The sequence below is a fragment of the Atractosteus spatula genome, chromosome 13 (assembly GCF_055471065.1).
Source record: "Atractosteus spatula isolate fAtrSpa1 chromosome 13, fAtrSpa1.hap1, whole genome shotgun sequence".
Lineage (NCBI taxonomy): Eukaryota > Metazoa > Chordata > Actinopteri > Semionotiformes > Lepisosteidae > Atractosteus > Atractosteus spatula.
Window position 1 is genome coordinate 42,970,287 of NC_142718.1, and position 24,472 is coordinate 42,994,758.

Here is a 24,472-nt window from a genome sequence, read left to right on the forward strand (position 1 = left end):
GTGTGTTGTGTGTTGAGTTTGCATTAACCTTTTTGTAAATGCATCTAATAGTCTTAGAAAATCTTTTTTGGTATGATAATAAACTTAAACTTACTGCTAGATAAAAACAGTATTACTGTAGATAAAAATGTGGCTTGTCTTGTCAGCTCTCTGACTTTAATCGTGATCATTTGCTATAGGATGAGCTTGAAAGGTCAGTGAACCAGAGTGAAGCCAGAAGACACTATATTGTAGTTATAGTTTTTGGTCATTCATCCTGTTTGCATAGACAGGTTTCCCAGTGCAATACAGCTTGCAGTCTGAAATGAGAAACCAAAGCTGGATTTAAAGAGTGTAAGAAAATGAAGCATGCTTATCTGGAAAGCAACTTTAAAAACAGGTTAGGCTGGGAAAAACTGGACCAGAGAGGAATATGACTTGTACTATAAAATTGCCTGACATTGATAAGGTCACAGAAATAAAATTGAGAGATACCATGTGATGGAAAACAGGTAACGTAAAGAAAAGTTAAATTTATAATATTTTATACAACACAACCGTCAGTCTAAAGGATTAATGTGATAAAGGTTTTGAACAAATCACAACTTCATTACAACCACCAAAATAATCATGCAAAATATAGTGGCAAAATATAGACCATTTCTTTACGGCAGATGTCCATTAATTTTATTTTGTTAAACAGCATATCTGAGCTTCATTCTTGCTGTTCAGATTTCGTTAGGAATCAGGAATTTCATTAGGTTTGGAAAGCACTCTTTGCTGTTCTGTGATACAGTACGTGACAGGCTTGTTGTGAGGCAATGGACAATGAAGTTATCTGGATAATAGCACCTCAGATAGGTTCACGAAGATGAATATTAGCACTGTGCTTATTTTGTCATATTTTAAAGAAAATACAGGACCCATATTATGGATCCATAACCAATATTAATAATTTTCATTATGTCACAGTTCATTTACATAATAGAATATTTGAGCATACTGTTAACAGTTTTATGTGTTGTGATAAAAAAACCACTTGTATGTACTGTACTTTTTGGAAAAGTACCATGCTAGGAAATGTGTTGTAGTTTAGTAACCCTGGTCAGAGGAAAACCTGCCCATGTGAGAGTATTTTCATCTTCTGTGGGCAGGTCTGTTTTTGGAAACACTGGATGAAGAAGAGATCTGAGGTTGAGACTATCCTCACCTCAGGAAGACAAAAAAAGGATTGTAGTTTAATTTACTCTGTCATAATTTTTAATTTAAATAAGCTTTCTTGCAATTACTCATTTTACTTAACTCAGGATTGTTGATGGAATTTCAGAACTTTACTTTCTAAATATTGTATTTGTCACGATCATTATCGGTCCTCTTAAGGGCGCTTCAGCTCTTTCGTATTCTATCCGATTTCATGCACCTGCCCCCAGTAATGCCCCTCCTTATTTAAGCTGGGCGTTCTCGCTATTCTGGGCTCAGCACTTGGGAGATGGACGCCCAGAAGCCCACCTACCAGCGGGTCCTGGAGTGACCCAATGGCATAGGTTTCATCACGCCGTCCTGACCATCTGAGTCCGGGGCTCGGAGCGCCTGGCCTCATTAACCTGTATTTATTTCCTGTCCCGGATCCAATTCCGGGTTTTAACCTTGTCTTGTTTCGTCTCGGATGGATCACCCGGTTTTGGACCTTGGACTTCTCCCTGGATTTCCCCCTTGGACTCTTCTGACTTGTTTGCCTTGGCCACGCCCCCCAAGCACCAATCCCTCCTGATCCTCGTCATCTCCTCCCTGTTGTCCTTCTCCACTTACGTCCGAATTATACCATTTGCATAGGGTCCTGAACTACACTTAATACGTTACAGTATTAAAAAATTATAATATAAATAATGGAACAAATAATAGGTTTATTCCATGCTGAAAAGAGATTAAAGAAAACACAACTTTTCCGGCTGTAGAGCCTTCTTCGGGTGTGATCTTTGCAGCCTATTCATGCTGACCCAGCTACCCACCTAATATATATAATGTTTTTAATGTTTCATTTAATCCTTACAACTGAAGGATTTTTACCTTGGTGCAGTCTTCTCAAAAGTGGAGTCAATATGTTGAGATCTGGATCTCTTAAAGCTCATAAGTTATCGTGATAACTCTACAGTATGTATGTTCTTTGTAAATATCATAAAATCTTTCTATTATAAACCAATAGAGATTTGCTGCACATTCAAAGTAAACATATCATTTACAATTAATTTTAGATTATCTGTTTAAAAAATAATCATACTAGAAGTACTGTTTCTCCACTAAATTCTTGTTCATCTGAAGAACCATAGCATTTTGACATCACACAATATCAATTTTGACAAGAAAGAATGTATTGATCAGGGTTAGAATACCTTATTTTTCAAAGCAATCTTTTCAACATGTAGCAAAGTATCACAAATGTATCACAAATTAATTTGATTCACAAATAGACAATTTTTGCAGTAATAGCTTTATTTTAAATTCGGATACAGACCATACTGTTAAATGCAATTATTATTTTGCATCCATGATTAGTAAGTAATGCAGTTGTGGCACTGTATTGCAATTAATTCATTCTTTAAAAAAACAATATAATATTATCTCATGAATGTTTGATAAAATGCAACACATACAGTAAATAGGATTTAATGTTCTAAAAATTAATACTCTAGTAGCTTGCAAAAAAAAAGGTATACTATTGTTTACCTGATATTAGTTTATATAGATGTACCAATACAGATTTATGAGTTGGTAAATACAGTCATTATTCTTCATGTATCTTTCTATAAACCTTTTTTTTTCAGGATATGCCTTTGGCTCACACAGACATTAGAAAATCACAGTGTGATTTGAGTGTGTTGTCAGTGGGGCCTTCACCTTCAAAAGAGATTTGGGTTTACAGAAAAAAGCAGCCTTGAGATGCCAGAGAAGACGGAGACTTTAGGAAATGTAGTTTTGGTTTATTGTAAAGCTAAAAGCATCTGACTGGCATGCTTAGAAGCAGGGAAAGTAGTAGAAGTCATAGAGCATTACCTAACTGCTCTGAACTGTCGTTAGAATTGAAAAAACAAGAAATCAGGGTTCAGGCAGTTGTTGATTGTTGGGACTTGTCAGGAAAGCACAGGGCACAGTAATTTGGCAATCACTACACCTAGAAAACAATCTATTTAGGGTAGAATATGCTTCTTTGGCAGTGTGGTATTGGCTATATTCATTCTGAGGTGGGTGAATCGTGGCATCCTTACTAGTCTCTTTTGGAAGGCAGTGTAATAATAGAGTATGTGGTGCATGTGAAAACTATCATTATGAAGCAAGTTCTAATCTGAGCTATAAAAATGGCAGACTTTTTAACCATTGGAAGTGGGGTTATGCTTTAATTGCACTTTTTATGTGGCATTTTATAAAATCCACAGAAAACCTTTGCACAAAGAGTAACATACTTTCATGTGGAGTTGCTGACCATTTTATTTGTGACATTTTGTTCTACATTGCAATGAACATACAGAATATCTGTATGTTTATTGTAACTTTCCTGTAGCCTCTGCTGGTGTTTATTCGTCTCCTCTTGGCTTGACCCCTGCTTGTCTGACCTTGGCTCCAATTTCTGCATGAAACATTTTAGATTCACTTTCACCTGCCAGCTTGCTTGATCCAACTGAATCTGCTAGTAGATTCATCCTCCATTCTCCTGAAATCTTATAGCATCCAGGTCAGTGCAGAGGATCTTCCAGTGGCTGGATAAGGTCCTTGGTTCAACCAGCTGCTAGCTACCAAATGGGCCAGATACTGTAGGTTAAAAGCCTCTGGTTCGTAACTATTCTTAACTTCTATTTTAGTCTTAATGCAGAGTCTACTTGTCTACTTTGGAAGTTTTCTGACCAGAAATGCCGACAAAGTCTGCTGAAACAAAACACTAATATACTGTATTAACCTGTTAAACAGTTAATATATTAGTGTAGATAAAAATAAAAATATAAGAAAAATATTAAACAATAGAAGAAAAGGGGCAGAAATTAAGAGAAAACAAACTTCCTTGCACTTCCCAACACATCACACACTGGATATGCACAGCGACAGGCTGCACCCTTTGACAGACAACCTTGGACATGTTTCAGTAACTTCAGTGCCCTGTGAAAACAGTTTTTACCCCTCCTCACTGATGGTATTGGACCTCATGTGGGAGTACAGGTCAATAGCAACATTTGAAAATAAGCCCACAATGAATTGTGAGGCAGTGAAATATAACAAAGATGAACTGCAAAACAGTGAAGAGCTGACCTAACCAATATAATGTGTTAACATAAGCAGGTTTTCATCAGATGGTGGGGAGCAGTGGTTTTTTACCCTGTGCGAGTTAAACTGTACTGCAACAACAGGTCAGAAAAATTGATTTCTGAACTCACAATGTGTTAAGATACATGTTCCTAGAGACTGGGGGCTTAACGTTCCTATATCGCTTTGGAATGCAAATTAACTGACCTGATCTATTCAAGAGGGACCAAGATCCAGAGAATCAGAATTGAAAAACGCCGCACACAATTCTGAGTGTGTACAGTAGCAATTCTCAAAACCACACTACCATTTTAGACTGATCTCCCAGTCTTATGACAGTTGTTTAAGGGTGTATTAAAGATACCCTTTTCACTTAGCCAGCCCTAAAAGAATATTGAATATTGTTACTTACATCTCAGGTTTTTTTTTCTTTCTCAGATACCTTTTCACATCCAGAAACTCAGTTTGTTATAATTCGGATGCATGCGGATGTCTCAGAGCTATCTTGTCATGCTGTCAAATCTAGAATTTTGAATCGGACATGTGGCACATTCATGCTAATACCTGTAAATCCACAGATTTTGAAGGAGAGTCAAGATAGAGCAGGTGCTCAACTGAGCTACGTAATGGATAGAATTAAACAAAACCTGCAGAAGGGATTCATTACATTTTTGCAAGTCATCATTTTATGTTAAATGGTTGTAGCCACAAATGATGTTAAAAAATATGTGAAGACTAACATTTTCAAAACACTATCTGGCTTAAATTGTCATTACTTCCCATGAAGAGTTAAGCATCTATTTATTTTAGATATAAGGCCCATAATTCTTTTTTTCAATACATCACTTGTGCACCCTATTTTTTCACAATTCAGTTTGAGCTAATAAGTTATGAAACATCCCCATGAAAATACTGTTCCATTTATCTTGATCCTTGGAAAATGTAATAAATTATTTTTTAGTTATGAATTATTCTTTACCTCAGAAGGAAATGAAACAAGTACAAATTACTCCGTTCCCTTTTTCCTAAAAAACTTATTCTATAGTTAATCAAAATGTTTTTTTTCTCATAGCACTCTTAAAAACAAAATTAATCATCTTTCATACAATACCAGTACTTCTTTCCTAGATGACTTTTAAGAATATAGATTATTTTTACTTCTATAGTATGTTATTAATAGCAACTGTACACTGTCGTGTTTATGTGAAAGATGATTTTAATCCTTAGTACATAATTAGAATTTAGTTTATAGTTTATAGTTCATTCAGTTACAATAGATGGAAATACTATCCTTTATTCTAAATAAAATAAATAAATAAATAAAATAATAAATATGTTTGAATTGGTAATAAAGTCTTTTTGTAATTTCTAATCATCTTAATATAGGATATGTATTTCTAAATATTTAATATTAGTACTAAACAGAATTTGAAAATTAAGATGCTTTTTTCCCAGTATTACTATTTATGTTGAAGAAATACTATAATAAGAAATGATGTATCATTTAGACAGTGCTGTCTGTTCAAACTGATGAAAAGTGGGTTTTCTCAAAACTCTTGCTCTGTCCTGTTTCCTCCACAAAAAACTGCTAAAGCTAGTGCTCTATCGTTTTTTTCTTAGAAACATGCACAAACAGTAATAGCTGGCAGTTGTATCTAAAATATGGCAGATTGTTCCCTTAATGTCACAGCAGCAGAGTTTGATGGTGATTTTCATAATATTTCATCATTTATGTCACTCTGCTGTTTGTGACTACCATAGAACTGCACTACATTGTTGTATTGAACATGTCCTGTTACAAACCCCAGTACAACTCCTTCACCAGTAAGAGACTTGTTATCCATCTGCTGGTGTGAACCATAGGCAAAATGTATTACAAAGTATTGCATATCACCCCCTAGAAAACTGGATGGAAGTCCACTCCTTTACATACCTTTTATGGTTGATTTGACTTTTTTAAGATGAGTAACAATACCTTTCTAAGCTCTCATTCCACAGTAAAACATTACCATATGCATCTTAAAATGCATAGATTCATTGATAATGGAATTTATTTATTCTTATAGGATGCAATAAAGTACGTTTTGTGACTGTCATCAGTGTTTTGCAAAACAACCATTGTGCTTTAAATATTTTATGAATAACATCATCAATACAAAAACATCTGATTTTTCAATTATTAATTAATTAGAGATAGTGACCGCATGTTCTGGAATACCTCATGAAACTGATTAACAAATGATTAACAAATAGAAGATTTCTTTTTTCTATTTTTTTTAATGAATTGCTTTATTATAAAAGTCTTTCTTTTCACCAATGAAAAATAAAATGACATACCATGTCTGCAAAATATTAATAGAAATATCTATTATATGTTGACATTTTATTTCTATTATTGTTGTTGTTGTTATTGTTATTGCTACAATTTTCATAGCACTACAGTACATACAGTAGTACTATGTACCACAGATTGTGAGTTAGTTAATTAATTCATATTGAGCACAATTCGAATTGGATATTCTCAGTGAGCTTGTCTTCGCACTGCAGGCCCTGCATTGCATGAGGAGAGCGTGGACATTCCCAGCATTCCTCTGGTGTGATGTCCTGTCCAGAACCATTTGTCACTTGTCATTTGTCATGCCAGTCAATAAGAGCCCACGCAGCTTTGGTGGCGCTCAGCTACTGTAGTAGCACAGCTCCTCATGGGGGATCCTGGTCACAGGCGCTCAACCTGTTCTCTAAGGAAACAATTTGAATGGTTAATCCACTTGCATTGGCTCCCATTTTAATCTTTTTGTAAGTGCATAAAACCATGAGAGAAAAATGCCAACATATTGCAAAGCCTCTAAACAGTGTGCAAATACACAAAATATTTTAGGCTCAGGAGTGTAATCACCAGCCCTTCTGATGAAGTTTCCCAGATATACTGTATCTAAATGCTTACTCACACCTCTTTAATAGCTTCATGTCTAAATTGTAATTGAGATGCTGGATTGTTGGTGAAATGAAGAAAACTGTGTATATGCAGAAATGTAAGATAAAATGTTGCCAATGGAGTGTGAAATTATTGTATGCATTATTATACGAAGGTAATTATGTTTGAAATATTAATGCATATCAGATGCAGATGTTGCTGCTCTTTTTTAAAATTGAAAAGCCATCACATGTCTTTGTGTTATCCGAATAGCCTCTTGTGCAAATACACAATTGTATCTTTGCTAGGTTATTAAAATAGGATGCTTAACTCATTTATTTATTCATTTATGCAGAGCAACAGCAGATAGAATTTTGTACTGAAAAATGAGTGATAGAGGCACTGGCTAGAGTGGTACAGCCAAGGAAGACTCCTGCAAAGCTCCCGTTATATTTCTACTGGCAATCCTCATCTCCTACTGTTCAGCTCAGCAGCTCCCTGAGCGAAGCATTCTGAAAGTAACATATACTGTATGTTCAGTAAATACATGTATACAGCCTATATATATTACATATTTATAAATGCCATACCTCTCTTGCTTCTTAGTAGAAATCCATGTATTTTTTTTCCTTCACGGGAGCAAAAATGTTAGTTTTGAAAATTATTGTTAATATCTACTGTATGGGACTTGCAATTTTGCAAAATTGATATTACAAGCATTTGGAGCCAGTATCATCAAGTAGCCCCCTCTAACTACTGTATATATTTTTTGTTTACATAAGTGAGCCAATTTTTCTAAACCTTTTGTGATTAGTGCAAAAAGCAGAAGCTTTATTAGGACATTTAAATGCATTATCTTATTCTGAAGGGCGTGATAGCCTCGAGTAGTTATTACTGCATAGGCAGGGCAATGATGCTTTCCAAGGTGACATGCCCAAGTCTCCTGAAAAAAGTGCTTAATGTATAATAACTTATTAATATTGATGTTATTAAAATTGATTGCTGCACATGCCATGCAAACATTTAGTAAGGAGTGCAATTTTGCATCTAAATAAGAGATCAATGAGACCAGGTTATGGCTGTACATGCACTGGTAGCCAGTTTGTTAACTGTATTTAACTTCATTAAAGTAAAATAATAATCGGAAAAAAATGATAAATAAAGCACAGTCGCAGGGTGTCTTACCTCGCTACCAAAGGTTTTATTCATGCTTTTAATGACAACTGATTCAAGTTGCTGTGTGATTTAAAACGTGCATCAAAGAAATGTGTTTTTAAATGCAGATTCAACGTCTAGTAGAATCTTGCTGAATGGATTAAAAAAACAGTTTAAAGTATACAAAGCTGACTTACATTGTGTAACAGAATAAGCAGAATCTTTATTGCTTAAATTATTTATATAATACAGAGCTTGTGAGCTCTGAGCTATGAAAATGTCCTCATTTACATTATAATGATACCCAGGAACGTAGCGGTGGGAGTGAGGAGCTGAATCAGTGTGTGAGAGGCAAAGGATCATGTATGTATGCACGAAAGTAGAGAGTGAAGTAGGAGAAAAACACACACAGGGTTTTCAAGCCTATTGAGATGTTGTACGAAAAAGAGGAAGAACAGAGGTGTGAGTAGAACAGCCCTGCTAGGACAAAGCAGAGACAGAAAAGGCAGGAATCTGTAAGAGGTAATAGCAGGAGGATTCTGAGCTCTCAGGCACGTTACCTGAAATGATGCCATCCACCATTGTGAACAGCAGGACTCTTTCAAGAAGAACTCTTGTAGAAGAGATTATTTCTCAAGTGTGTACAGTATGGGTATTGGAAATTTATTTACAGTTGATTCACCGACCCTGGACAGTTTTGGAAACTGTGGACAAAAAGACTTTGCAGATTAGATGGTCGTGGTATGAGGTGATTGGTTGTCTGGAAAATAAATCCAGTTGGAGGGAGGGTCTGTCCAATGTAATATAAATCCTGTCTGTCAACCTAGGACAGAAGGGTATGGCAAGTGGGATTCTGTCCTGGGTGAGACCGGAGTGTCTCCTAGAGTTGAGGGTCCAAGGGCTGTTTTTGGCTCAGAGGGGGAGATTGCCAATGGTGTGTGGTGTGTGCATCTATCGCCTCTCAATGAAAATGATTTTATTTCATTTGGAAAATGATGTTTTAACTATGTTTTTATTTGACAGAATTTAAAATAATGTGTTATTACTGCATGTATAGTGAAGACTGGGAAACTGAGAACGGATGGAAGGAGCTGCAATGGAGATAACTGTGTGAATCGGTGGCTTTGTAATAGAGTATGTGGACACTGTGTGGTAATTAATGAAAGAACTACAGTATATCTATGAAAGTTTTTGAATTTCAGAGAGGATGGAACCTGGTGAATTGAAATTGCTATAGGTGATTGTTTGAGAATCTAGAGAAACCAACACAGACACAGATACCAATGTATTCATGGAGTTGGGGGACAAAGCTCGACTTTGAGATGAGGTGGTTCTCTTCCTCTTATCAGCTGACAAAGTAGTTAGGACAGCTTGGTCACATCCTCCTATTAATGATAACTCCACTGACCTGGTGGTAGAAAACTTTGTTGAAGAAAAATGCACTCATGGTGAGAACACATTTGGTTACCCTGGCATATACAGTACTGTATATACTTCTCAGACTATTTTTTATTCACTACTCAACATAGAATGTTTCTGATTATGAACTTGCCAGTTCGTTTTAAGGACTTCTTTACGGTAAACATATAAATCACCTTTAGGTTTGCATTACATATTAGTTGTATTGGGATATAAAATTGATTATCTAATTCTTAGACAATTAAATAAACAGCTTTATGCAGTGGGCTGTCCGTCTTGTAATTGAAAATCATTCGGGCTCCTTAAACTGATGTGTGTGCACAGCTCCATGTGAAATTGACTCATGCTGAAAGGAACAGGGAAAAAGAAAAGAAATTAAAAGAATTTCCGGATCAGAAAATGTACCATTTTGCATGACAAAAAACTGCATAAACCACTGTACTTAGGTAACAGTTATTTTTTGTTAGTGTAAGGGAATGGGCCTCAGCAGAGCAGATTCTATATCTGGTCCTTAAAGGACCAACTAGGACCTTATTTGTGACTTACAGTGTGTTGGAAATAAATGGTAGCAACTGTGGGAATTTTACAAGTTGTTGCTTATTTTTTTGTTTCTGAACATGTTCTAATTGTAATAACATTGTTTCTTTTTGTTGCAAATGATATATATATAGCCATTTATTGTATATGTAGATGGACATTTTCCTGAAGCAATATGAGTTAAGTTCTTCACTCCACAGTACTACAGCAGCCCTTCATCCAGCATGTTAAACCCACAACCTTCCAGTTAGTTCTAACCATAACTCCACACTACTACCTTATTAAATCATTTTGCATATGAAGTATAAGGGTGCTTATTTTGCTATACTACCTGCCTTGATCTTTTGGAATAAAAATAATTTTAATTTTTTCAGAACTCTTACCAAAATGCCATCGACTGCGATGCCAACACGGATGTATAATGACGAGGAATGGGACTTTTTGCTACTGTGGAGATGGGTTTGAGGTCGGAGAAGATGGACGGAGCTGCACAGGTAGGCAGAAGTTTACCAAAAACCAAAAATGAATGGTGACCTTCTTAATTTTGCCCTACTTTTTTAACAAATCACCTTCAATTGTGGTCAATTTTAAGCCAATCAAGTCCTAATTGTAATAAGCCAGAAGCATGAAAATGTATACCCATTTACACACATCCATTGTAAAATAATTTTGACCACTGCAGACAAATGTCACACACTACATGAAGAGAATAAATCATCCTTTTGTTGCCCATTTAACCTCAGAGATGTCACTTGTCACTTCAAGACATTTTGTCATGTCATGTCATTTGCCAAACCTGCTTTATACCACACGGTGTTGCGGGAAGCTGGAGCCTACCCAGCAAGCAACGAGTGCAAGGCAGGGTACACACTGGATAGGACGCCAGTCCATCGCAGGGCAAGTGCAAGCCCATCATACATGGGGACAATTTGGAGGCCACAGTTAAGGCCGAGGGGGGAAATTTGGCCTGGACACTGGGATAACTCCCTACTCTTATCAAAAAATACCCGGGGATCTTTAATGACCCCTGAGAGTCAGGACCTTGGTTTAACATCTCACCTGAAAGATGGCCAAGCATTTTGAATAGCCGAAAAATTGCCTTGGTTTTTGGCTTTCACCAAACCCAGTGATAATTTATAGAAAATGCACTGGTACACCCAAATGTAGGCATGCACCATATTTGAAAAATATTGCTTCTCTGTATTTGTTGGAAACATTAAAGATTATTGTTTTTTAATGCCTACAAGTTGCTATTCAGAGGAAAATATGTTTACATCTTATGTATTTTATGTATTTTACATGTTTTTATGCATTTAGGAAACTTGATTGGTTCTAAGTTGTTTGTCCTTCATTCATAGATTATGATGAATGCACTGTGTATGGGATCTGCAGCCAAACCTGTACAAACAGCTATGGATCCTATGAATGCAGCTGTACAGATGGCTATCTCCTGCAGCTGGACAGAAAGTCATGCAAAGCTAAAATCGGTAAGATGTTAAATATATTTCTAGCTCATTAACATTCTGTAAGCCAAGAAATACAAAGACCCTTTATTTCAAGATATTTTGGACAAGTGTCCTTTAGCTGTTTAGAAAGAAATGTAATCTTTTTTCATTTGATTATTTTGTACATTGCAGTTTGGCCCATGCTAAATATACAGTTTTATGTTGAAGTCTCACAGCACTGTTGCAGTTATATTTCATATTATATAGATTGTGTTTGATTTTCACTAAAGGTAAAAATGTAGCTCCTATGTGCGGCTACTGTATATAAACACACAATGAAAGAGCAGGGTGACAGAGCTCGTTAAAGCACCTAGAAGATGGCTTTTTGTGCTGTACACTCCTGCAACCTTCTTCAGATTGCTTTCTTAGTGAATGTACAGCCACTCACAATGTCACTGCTAAGTCAAGCTTTGCTGTGTTGAAAATTTTTTCTTTTTATCTTGTGCAATTAAGATTGTATATATTGGTTTTGTACAGTATATCTAGAGAAAATCTTGTACTGTATTTAATACATTTTAAAAGTTAAGATTTTATTGTGGCTGGCACGATGGCAAAGCCTTGATTCCTAATGGCATGGTGCGGGCCAGGGCTGACGTCTGTAGAGCGTTTGCATGTTCCAGTTTCCTCCCACCTCCTAAAGGCATGCCGGGTTAATTGGAGTCTCTGAATTCTCCCTGTGTGCTTGTGCATGTGCACCCTGTGGTTGGAGTCACCTTGCACTCCTGCTCTACTGAAATTGGCTTTGGGTTGCTGAAAATTATACCGGGGGTAAACTATAAATATAAATGGATAGACAATAGCTGAAGTTAATGAACTGAGGTCTCCCCAAAAAAATCTGTGTTCAGATAAGGTGGAAGCGTTAGCTAAGCAAAGCACGCAGTTCTGAATTATTAAAACATATAGTGTACAGTATGTGTTTCTGTTTATTGCGCTCCATTTCAGACACTATTTGTTGAAACTAATTGCGATTAATAACCCTTATGCAGATTCTTAGTACAACAGTTCAAAACTGTCCTGCGTTCAAAACTGACTAAACAAAAAATTGCTGAGCAAAGATAATAAGATACAATATTTACCATATCTTTGAATTTGAGGTTCAAATTGAAATAACAAATAACAGTGATTAAAACTTTTATTTTCATTTTATTTGATTTTCTTTTGTTACTTTTAGTTTAATTCCATAACTGAAATGCTTTATCTTTCGAAATTATTTTATTTGGCTTTTTAAAGTAGATTTTGGGCCTTAATGGACCTTGATGACAATAACAGGATAAACTTTACATGTGTGACATCAGAACTTTACTCTGTGTAAACAAAATTGTAAGTACACATTTGAGGTTCGGGAAGTATGTGGATAGCTTTTCCAATATTCCTTGAATGGGATTTTTATTGTGAATCCGAAATGGATAAATGCTGAGAGGCATGTGCAAGCAAATGTAGCGGTGTATTACGAAAGGGTCAGCCCCCCTTGTGAGGTGAGGTGAGTACACTTCTCCGTTTTGTATGTCCTTACTGCATCGCCGCTTTTTGCTTCCTACAGGTAGGGGTCACAGTGCCTCTTCCTCTCAGCCAAAACTCCCTGTCTTCTGTGAAGCACTCCAACAGACTCCAGAGTGCTTCAATGGGTTGTTTAAAAAACTCTAGGTGTCAATGCGGATGGAGCTACCGTGAGATAGGAAGGCAGTATGCCAGCCCTCCCCAGTGTGCTCTCCATGCTGTCATCTGTCTGGCAAGGAGGATGAGTGGATAGAGACCCCTCTGCTGGTGAAAGACAGTGGTTCACCAAAACTATGCAATAGGAAGAGACACAGTATATCTTTAAAGTAAAATACAGGCAGCATTGCGGATTCCTCCACAGTGTCTTTTAGCTGAGTTTCAGGTTGGCAGACTTTTTAATTACTGCAAAGTGCCACAAAAATAATATACTGTACATCATCACAAAACTACCACAAAGCAATTGAGGTCCTACAGATCAAAATGAGGTTAGGATTCAGGGTGGAGCTACTGTAAGAGTTAAGTTCAAGGATAGAGCTATTGATTTTGTTATGGTTTTTAGCATGAGTGAGTGTAAAGGTCAATGCTGTGTTATTCATTTGTCTTATTGAAATTGTAATTGCATCACATATTAATACTGAAGAAATCCATAATAAGGTTAAGATATTGCCAGTTTAAGCGTAGATGAATTCCTTTTTAAAATTGTTTACTGCACTGTGTTTTTCCTATTATAAAACCTAATTTGTCATTTCAGAAAAATGTTAATTTTAGTTATTCTTCAACACCCATTCTTAGTTCTCACTGTGCTATATATGTCTGGGCTGCAGTTTAACTTAAGTCTACAAGTTGCCCCACATTTCAAAGGGGCAATGTATTCTGGGGAGCCTTCTCATTAGTCACAGCTTAGCTGTGGAGCAGCGAAGTTCCACACAGGTAGTCTGAGATTGCCCAAAGCGTATTAGACCTCACTTGAGTGCAGCATCCTTGGAGCTTTTAATCAATGTGACTGGTTTTCTTCCAGGAATTAAGTTGAACATCATTACCCATAAACTTAAATGAACCCCGCATTCCCCTACATTAATATTCATTTAGCAACAGTGATTGCGATACCTTAATAATTATGGGACTTTCATTAGTCATGGGAATTCATGCATGTAAATTTCAGCATATGTGTGCTATATAAAGGAGCCAGACTGAGATATGTTAAACATGCGACATATTAAATTATATTTTTTATAGTTAAAGTAACATCTGTTCGACACCGTAGTATTTCATTATTTCAGGTTTTTGTTATAGTATCATTTCCTCAAAAGCCTCTTCAACGTTTATTAAAGGTATTCAGTGTGTTTCTAATTGCGTTTTGCTTTTCAGCATACAGTACAATTTAAAAAAAAGTTAAAATTGCATAGAAAAGCTTTTAAAAGCAAGTAGCAAGAATGGTATTCAGCATTAAAGTTTAAAAAAATAGTTCTTACATTCACAAAAATAAATGTGACAAAAGTGTAGGAATGTATATCAGTAAATAAGGTAAATCAGTCACATATTCAGATGCTGTCAGAGGGAGGAAGGCAATCTGCTCTGACTGATAATGTGGCAGGTAAACACAGCAGATCCATGCTCTACCACTGCTGGAGGAGGCTCAAGTTGTTTGTAGGGATACTGACATGGGCTCTGTCTCTATCTCAGTGGGGGATCACAGGGAAGTGTGTGAGGAATTTTCAAAGGAGATGTTTCCGTGAATGATAGTCACTCTAAGTTATCTTTACAATACTGTGAGAGAGGGAAACTACCTGCTTAGATGAATGAATGTCGGGAGATAACTTAAAAAGGTGGTGAAAGGGACATGAAGATTTATTACAGGAATTAGGAAAACTCCTTGTGAGCTAAAGTTTCTATAAGAAGAGAGATAAATCATACCTTGCCCAAATGAACGATGTATCTGAAATATCATATGGTCAATTAGGTGCCAAAGGTGGACAGTGACAATCTTATGACATTCATTAAATCACCTACAGGCTGCCCGAAAAGTAATGGGTTTCTCAATGTACTTTGCTCATACTATACTGCTCTTATTATGTGAATCTTCAAATCTTCATCTCTCCTCCTTTTCATTTTTTTATGTACTTACACATGAAAAGATTATTAAAATAATCATTTAAATGCTTTTCTAAACTGAAACACAAGCCAGTGAACGCCAATGAAAAACTAAGTGAAATTAATTTAAAGCTGAGAGCAGGGGGGCACGTTCTTACACAGAAGGTTATTGGAGTCTGGATATGAATTATACAGTACAGTAAGTACATATTTATGTATTTATGAAACCTTATTTTTATTATACTAAAACTCTTTTGTTTTTCTCCTTCCATTCCAGAACCCAATGACAGACCTCCTGTGCTCTTAATTGCTAATTCAGAAAATATTGCCATAGCATCACTTACTGGAAACACTGTGCCAGACTTAAGACCTGTTATCACCAATGGAACTGTAACACTGGACTTCAGTTACAGCAAGGAATCAATTTGCTGGGTTACAACTCCAGAATATAACAGTCAGTTGAGATGTGCCAAGATGACAAAGTTGAAAGGTATCTCAGAAGAACAAGTAATAAGAATGGGACAAAACTTACAAAGTAAGTAGTAACAATGTGTCAATACATCATGGGCTTTATTTTCTTTACAAGATACCATCAGGTTTCTGAGTAATTCTCTATTATAAAATCTAGTTTTCTGAGAAGGAAATACAGCACAGAATTGCTTTAGGTGCTTATTTTTAATTTGGTCCTGCAATTTTACAAAACAACTTACATGTGTGCCCATTTATACTGGATTTTACCAGAGCAGTCTGAGTGAAGCACTTTGCTCAAGGGTAGCACAGCAGTACCCATGGTTTGAACCCCTGATCTTTCAGATCTTTCAAAGTCAGGAGCCCTCACAGCTGCCCTACTTTCATGGATAAGTACAGCAGAGAACAGAAATCTGTGGAATGATGTATCATTGATAATGTTTCTTTATGGAAAGGGTATGTTTGAATGTGTTCCACGAAAATGTATGATGATATACAGTATGTGTGTAACCTCATTGATATTTTAAGCTTTACTGGAGTTCAGAAGTATTGATTGAGTTATGTTTCAGCACATTGCTGATTATAGTTTACAGAACAATGTAAAATGATTCATCAGTTGCCATTTTAGCATGCGCACTAGATATGACTGCTCTGTATGCTACATCGAATCTAATCTTGCAGATCAAATCATAATTCAGAGGTGAATTCTTTTAGTTATACTTTAGCTCTACAGTACCAGTACTACAGTTTGAGAGAGTCTAAGACTGCCCCAGGCAATTTCTGATTTCATTGGAATTTAGGATCCTTGCACCTGAAGACTTTTAGGCTTTTTACATTAGTGTTTTGCTGCTTGTGGTAAGTGAATTACCATCTACCCCCCCCCCCCCCCCAAAATAGATGTTTAGCAATTAGTTCAATTACTGTTCAAATCATCAGACATACAAATATAAGAAAGGTTAGAAATGAGAGGTGGCTGTTCATTCCATGTAGCCCATTTGGTTTAAATATTATTTGTGGGAATGATCACAATCACAGCATGATATATTGTTTTTGTAAGTAATTTACAAGAGGCAAGTCTTGTATATGTGGAGATATTATTCTGTATATATGAAATAAACGTAAATAAGGAGGCCTCATCTAAAATCATTTAATTCAGCTCATGATCTATTTTAAGAATGTGTTCAGAATAAGTTTCTCTTTAATCAGAGATTCCCAGCTCAGTAGGGATTACTGGGTGTTACTGACAGTTCTTTCTCAGTAATGAGCCCCTGCTGAATGTAAAGCACTTTTGAGTCCCAATCTGCATTGTGATCTGTAGTAGTTTTACAGTAAATGTGTAAGGATTTTTTAAATTATGTGGTTCATAAATAAAGGGCTATTTGTACTTCCTCATTTTCAGCTTTATTGACAAATTATTTTGTTTTACATATTTAAAAAAAAATTAGAATGAATTCAAACACAATATAATTGTAGTTTAGCAAACAATAGTTTAAAAAATGAATCAGTGCATAGCATTGTTTCAAACAAACTGCATCCATTTACATGCTTCTGAAACAAAGAGTAACAGGGTTCAGGCTCATTAGTGTGGGTCATTATTTATTAGTGACACGTCTGATTTCCCTTAATGGACTGCTTCCTTTCTTCATCAATATTTACACACTTTTCATGGCACAGTGGCAGTCCAACATATTTTACATTTTCTGTTTTGTAATAACAAGTAGGCAATATAGGTGTGATTATTTATTACCTATCATCACAAAGATTTAATATAATAATCCACCTTTCCCAATAGAAATGTCACCAAACATTACAATATATGTCTGTATGCTGAATTAATTCATAATTTAATGTGTTCTTCATAAATATACTGTAAGGGGATAATCTTCAATTATGAGTTATAGATATAGTAATGATTAATTATTTTTGTTTTGAAGCAAATACGTTTCAACAAGTGTCTGAAAAAACTATTACTATTACTATTACTATTATTATTTTAATAGGTTTCCACTGTGTAGAGACAACTACTGTACATTACAGATTGTAGCTTACAGAACAATGTAAAAAAGATTCATGCAATTCACATGAGGCAAGCACAAGAATGGTCCCAAAAGGTTTTTAATGGTTGTGTTAAAAGTGTGCAATACACATTTAGAATATTGTGCACAAATGTTGGCACCATGTTACAAAACAATACTGCTGAAAAGTGACCAGGTACATTTTGGGGCTACAGAGACACTGTAACAGTCTAAATGAACAGAATGTTTTAATCTCTTCTTAGATTAAAGATCAGCACAGTAAACATCTTCAGTACCAAAAGTGAAAAATGAAAAGAACAGGAGGCACATCTTTAGATACAGAGAGAGGAATTCTAGAATAAGTTACCTAACCTTGTCGTCAAAGCTGATAAATCGGCTTCTTTCAAGAAATGGCTGGGTGAGATCCTCAGATCAATTATCTACTAGCAGCCAACTGGGCTAGTTGGGCTGAATGGCCTCCTCTTGTCTGCCACCTTTCTTGTGGTCTTCTGCTTGGTGGCCGAGCTGAAGATTTCATCTGATTCAGACCGGCATTTTGGTGTCTATGTTCCTAATGACAGTGAGAAAGAAAGGACTGAGATGCATTTTTTTTATTAGTTAGTTTTTTTTATTAGTTTATCAGTTCAATGAACCTTTTGCAAAAAAGTTTTAAAGCCCTATTTCACAACTACTGTATTGTGAAAAAGTTACCTCGTTATTTTGATTAGCAGGTCTTGATTCATACTGTATAATATGCTTATATTGTGTTATTATGACTAATCAGGCTTTAAAGGTAAATACACCTCTATCTTCTGATCTGCCAATGCATGCATGTTAATTGCAATAATAGTTCTGTTATCATTTAGGCACTATGCCAGTACTATGCAGAGAAGCCAACATTAATAGAGGGTTACTAGATCAAAATTAAACACGTGGGAGGCTTTGGTGCATCCAGAATTTTTTTTCATTTAGATAGAGAAACCAAACTGCTGAGAGATGGGAGGGAACATAATGTAAAAGCATGCATTGTTTTAAGGGTGCTGTGGAAGATGAGTTTACTTCTAAGATTAACCATTGAACATCATTCCCTGGCATTTTAGAGGCTATTACAAACTATGGTTTGCACATCCTCTGATGCAGATATCTGGCACTGAGTTATCAACATTTTTCATACTACTTGCAATACATTTGTCACACTTTTTATTGTTTAATAGATGAAGTGTTCATTGATTTTTAAATATCATTTCCATACAAGTTCTGCTTTAGGCATTTTGGCACCATCCCATGTGAACCAGATCAGAAGAGAGAAACAGGCCTTTCACCATCAGAATATGAAAAGAGTCATCACATAGACCTACCCCTAGACCTGTTTCCTCCTTTTTATAAGGAATTTATTTTATTGTTGCTTTTATTCATAACAGCTGACTTTTGCACCCATTTATGAAGTTGGTATTGTACTAGAACAATTCAGGTACAGTTCCTTGCTGAAGGGTACCAAAGCAGTAACCCCCATCCTGTTTACAAGACCTGGACCTTAGCCACTGCTCCACACACTAATCATAATAAATAGTTGTTTTTTTTCCAAGGATATCCTTTTATCAAAAATGTAGAGCTCTTAAAATGACTTTGTGATCCAAGCTTTAAAGGTGAAAAGCAGGACAGAATCTTCACAATATTTAGAAATAACAAAAACATAGAACTGATTGTTAAATCCCAGAATATCAATACAAAGTTAAAAGATGATGAGCTTCATTTAATGCTTCATAGACTTAATATAAATCCCCTTCGCTAATGAACATGCTCTTCAATGTGACTGGCATAAATTAGTATAACAAAATTGCAAGCAGATGTTTTTTTTTCTTTAATGAAACTGAGATTCAGATAAACCTACAGTGAGCATCCCTAGAATTGTATTTATTTCTTCTAATCTGCCTGTGACTGAAAGTAAGCCATCTTTCTCTGTCCACAATCCAAACTTACAGTTGGAGAGCTTTGACTATGAAACTGAGCAGTGTCTCTTGAGGGTCCTGGAACCTCACTTCTTTTTCATCTCTGCTAGTCGCAGGTGGAGACAACACATTAGAGAGCAAAATAAGGCTGACTGCAGTGCGTGGAGATTAATGAGTTTGAGATGAAAAGTCCTGCTGGACCCCGAGTAGATGAATTAGTATGGAACAATAACAGAGCTATCTGCTGCATCGCTCTTCTTTCAGCTCTTTCACTTTGAAAGCTCCGAGTTCATGACAGCCCTACTGCTAAAACTAATTTCTGCTTACATTTGGATATTAAAAATGGATGATTGCTAGACCTTGAAGTTAATATACTGTAATATGTATAGATAAAAAAGGGGTGTTCCATTGACAGTTAAAAGTTATTATGTGAAGTAAAACATTGCAATAAATCCAGTTTTAAGTTTGTCTTCGATTTAATTGAATAAGGATTATTTTATTTTCATCATAATGAAGCTTCAAGGTACACGTTGATAAAATTATGTTCTAGCCAGTAATTGTGAGTGAAAAACTGTGCTGATGCTTTCCTGTTACATGCATCAAGATAATGTTTTACTCTGAAGCACCCCATTCCGAAAAATGAAGTGACACCATTAGAAGCTGCAACCCTTAATTGCTTCTAATTGCTCCTATTCTGGCAAGTGTTTATCAAGCAGTTCGGAGAGTGTAATCAGCTGCCCCACTAGAACCTAGAACACCTGACTAGTGCTCTGAATTTGATTTAAATAAGTGTGCTGAATTCCAGTTTTATCAGATTTTATCAGTGTTTTAAATGCTCACTTTAACTCCCATGCTCCTCTTATGAAAATTTACCATGGTGAATTACAGTACTTGTGACATTACGTGCATGCCTTCACTGGGAAATGGGAATGGCATGACAATCCACAATCAGGTTTCTGAATAATTTTCACTATTGTACACAATTGCTTATGTTGGATATAGTCCAAGGTGAGACATCCATAGGATTCAATATTTCATCTATTATGTATCTATATAGACAGCAGCCTTTTTGGGGAATTCTTTTGGTTTTGATCGCAGTTTGAATCTCCTTTTGGATGTCTAGTCAGGAGCTTCTGTTTCATTTTTTTTAGATTGCACTTAGTTATATAATCTTGTTTTGGAAGTTGGAGAAAAAAAGTTTTTATTCCTAAACATGTATTAAAGCTTATTTATTTCATTCAAACCCATATTTCTTAAGGGAAGTTAACTTCGATTAAGCTGGGCCATATAAAAATGGTAAAGAAACAAGACTAGTTATGTTACCTTGATTCAGTCAGTAAACTTAAACATCTTCTGTCCTCCTTAATCCCCAATATTTTTTAACTCTCTGGAGCCACTGAAGGGGTATTTCCTTACACCAGATGACACTCTAATTTGGATTTCACCAGTTGTAGTGTGGTCCCGTTAGTGATCTGGACTTGGCCTCCTATTTCTTCATACATATTAATCACCCTCCTACATTTATGTTCCTATACATAAATAATGTACTGTATATATTGTGGTGCCCCGGGGGGGAATAGGTTTATGTAATAGTTACGAAAGTACTCACACCCCACCCTCTTCTCTTATTTTCGTGAAGTTTTCTCCTGTTCTTCCGTTCGTCTGTCTTCCAAGCCAGTCCGCAATCCGTTTTCTCTATCCGTATTCAGTCCGTGTTACAGAAGTCCGTAAAATCCCACAAATCCGCGCCAAGTCCAAATCACTAACCGTATGCCGTTATTCTTTATTTATTCCGTAAATCTGTTGTCCTTAACTCTTTTTCCACACCAACCAAAACTCCACAATCTCCTCCAAAACGCATTCACCTACTGGCTTCCGCGCCGGTTCACTGTTTCCAGGCCATATATATTTTGTCTCCTGATGAGACCCACCTGCGTCTCGTTGTCTTTCAGACCGAGTCCTTTCCATCTGCGGCCTGCAAGACTGGTTGGGAGGATAAAGTCTTTTTTAGTTCTTGAAAGGCCCTCTCTTCCCTTCCTGTCCATTTTATTTTTTCAGGGCAACTCGTCTTTGTTAAGTCGTGCAATGGGCCTGCAATGGAGGCAAATCCTGAAATGAAACGGCGATAGTAACTCGCCAATCCCAAAAACGTTCGTATTTGCTTCTTTGTAGAGGGTTTAGGCCAGTTTCTAATTAATTGCACCTTCTGTTCTTGGGGCATGATCATTCCCCTCCCAATTGTATAGCCGAGATAATTGGCTTCCTGGGTCCCTAGACAACATTTACTTGGATTAGCCGTTAACCCTGCTTCTCGCAAAGCTCCAGTTACTGCATTCAGGTGCTGTAGGTGCTGTTCCCAAGTTGTGCTATGAATTATAACATCATCTAAGTAGGCAGCCGCAAAATCTCAGTGAGGTCGGAGTATTCGGTCCATTAATCTCTGAAAAGTAGCTGGAGCTCCATGTAAACCAAACGGTAGGACCCGATACTGGTATAGCCCCTCAGGGGTGGCAAAAGCGGTCTTAGCTTTAGCTTCTTCCGCCAGAGGCACTTGCCAATATCCCTTTGTAAGATCTAGCGTACTGATATATCGAGCGTTACCCAATTGCTCAATTAACTCATCTATACGGGGCATAGGGTACGCGTCAAACCACGAGATCTCATTTAACCTTTTAAAATTATTACAAAACCTGATAGTTCCGTCCGGTTTGGGTATCAGCACTATGGGACTAGCCCACTCGCTATGGGATTCTTCTATTATTCCCATTCTTAACATTTTTTCTACCTCTTCCCTAATTAATTTCCTTTTGGCTTCAGGAATTCGATATGGGGGCAGTCTTACCCTTTTTCCTGGTTCCGTGATAATCTTATGTTGAATGAGGTGAGTTCGACCAGGACTCTGAGAAAAAACATCCTTGTTTTGTGAGAGGAATTCTTGTAGTTCCTGCTTCTGTGAGGGTGCCAGGTCCCCCAGGGTGACAGCCCCAGTTTCTTCTTCCATAGGATCAGGGGAGAAGTGGGTGAGCAGAACTTCTGCACCATGCCATCTCTTTAATAAGTTTACATGGTAGATTTGATGCTGTCTCCGTTTGTCAGGTTGCTTAACTTTGTAGTTGACCGGGCCCACCTTTTCCTCCACCTCAGATTTTCCTTCACAATGGAGACAACAATGTTTATGCTTTCCCTCATTTGTTCAACATGTTCAATGACAGTCTGCAAAGGTGAGGGTTGATGCTCCCAAGACTCTTTGACCAGATCTAGTAATCCCCGTGGTCTCCGAGCGTATAACAAACTCAAATGGAGAAAACCCGGTCGAAGCCTGCGGTACTTCTCGAATCGCAAACATTAGATAGGGGAGCAATTGGTCCCAATGTTTACTGATATACTGAGGTTCTGATTTGATGAATACCCAATAGTTTACTTAAATCTTGCATAACTTTGGACATAAAAGGAGTTCCCTGATCTGTTAAGATCTCCTTAGGGATTCCCACCCTAGAAAAGACCTGTACTAGCTCCCTCGCTATATTTTTGGCCGTGGCGGCTCTCAAGGGAATGGCTACGGGGTACCTTGTGGCGTAGTCCACTATTACCAGTATATACTGATGTCCTTTGGCGGTTTTGATCAGGGGTCCCACCAAATCCATTCCAATCCGTTCAAACGGAGTTTCAATAATGGGGAGAGGAATCAAAGGATTCCTATAATAAGGTTGCGGGGCAGTTTTCTGACATTCTGGGCATTCCCGACAATATTTCTCAATGGCCTTATATATCCCTGGCCAAAAGAACCGAGCGAGCAGTCTCTCAGCTGTCTTCTTCACGCCCAGGTGTCCTCCCAGGAGGTGGCTATGGGCCAGGTTGAGGAGTTTTGTTTGGTAGGCTCGGGGAATAAGGAGTTGCTCCACTTCTTCTTGATCCCTCTTCTGCACCTGGTAGAGGAGATTGTTTTTCACCATGAAATAAGGGTAACTCAGGGTACTGTTATCATTACAGAACTTTCCCTCAATTTTTCTCACATGTCCCCATGCATGTCTCAAATTTCCATCTTCCAACTGGGCCGTCCCAAACCTCCCTCAATGTTCTGGCGGTTCCCAGTCTGGCAAATCCATATTTAAGAATTCATCTCCCAATTCAGAGCCGACCTCCTGTTGGTCTGCCACTCCAGGGGAATTGGTGTTGTCCTCCGAGATTCCAGGATATGGAAGTGGACATTGCCTGGTGGACTGGACAGTATTCCAGAGTTGACGAAAGTGGGGACAGTCTCGTCCCAACACCACCGGGTGAGGCAGTTTTTCAACCACCCCTACAGTCGAACTATATGTTCCCATTTCGGTAGAAATGGGAATTTTTGCAGACGGATATACTTTAGTTTCCCCATGAATACAAGTAATAGGGATTGCTTCTGCTTGCCTGATCTCGGTGTCTTCGGGTAGTGCTGCAGAGGTCACCAGTGTCACCGTACTTCCCGAGTCTAACAAGGCCTCAACATGTTTTTCCCCTATCTTGATTTTAGTCTTGATTGAGGTAGTTGCATTTTCCCTCTTCTCTGGTGTCCATTTGCATAGGTTCACACCAGTTGGGGCAATTACTGGCTAAATGTCCCTCTTCATGACACTAGAAGCATCTGCGGGACTCTTTCCATGGTTGGGCCCTTTG

General features: G+C 37.1%; 1 protein-coding gene across 1 annotated transcript in view; it reads left to right on the forward strand.

Annotated features, from left to right (window-relative positions):
* Positions 1-24,472, forward strand: part of lrp1ba (low density lipoprotein receptor-related protein 1Ba) — a 491,547-nt gene that overhangs the window by 192,029 nt on the left and 275,046 nt on the right. Inside the window, exons 4-6 of the mRNA XM_088930252.1 lie at positions 10,669-10,788; positions 11,653-11,781; positions 15,665-15,922. Of these exons, the coding sequence (XP_088786378.1) occupies positions 10,669-10,788; positions 11,653-11,781; positions 15,665-15,922 (507 nt within the window). The remainder of the gene's footprint in view (positions 1-10,668; positions 10,789-11,652; positions 11,782-15,664; positions 15,923-24,472) is intronic.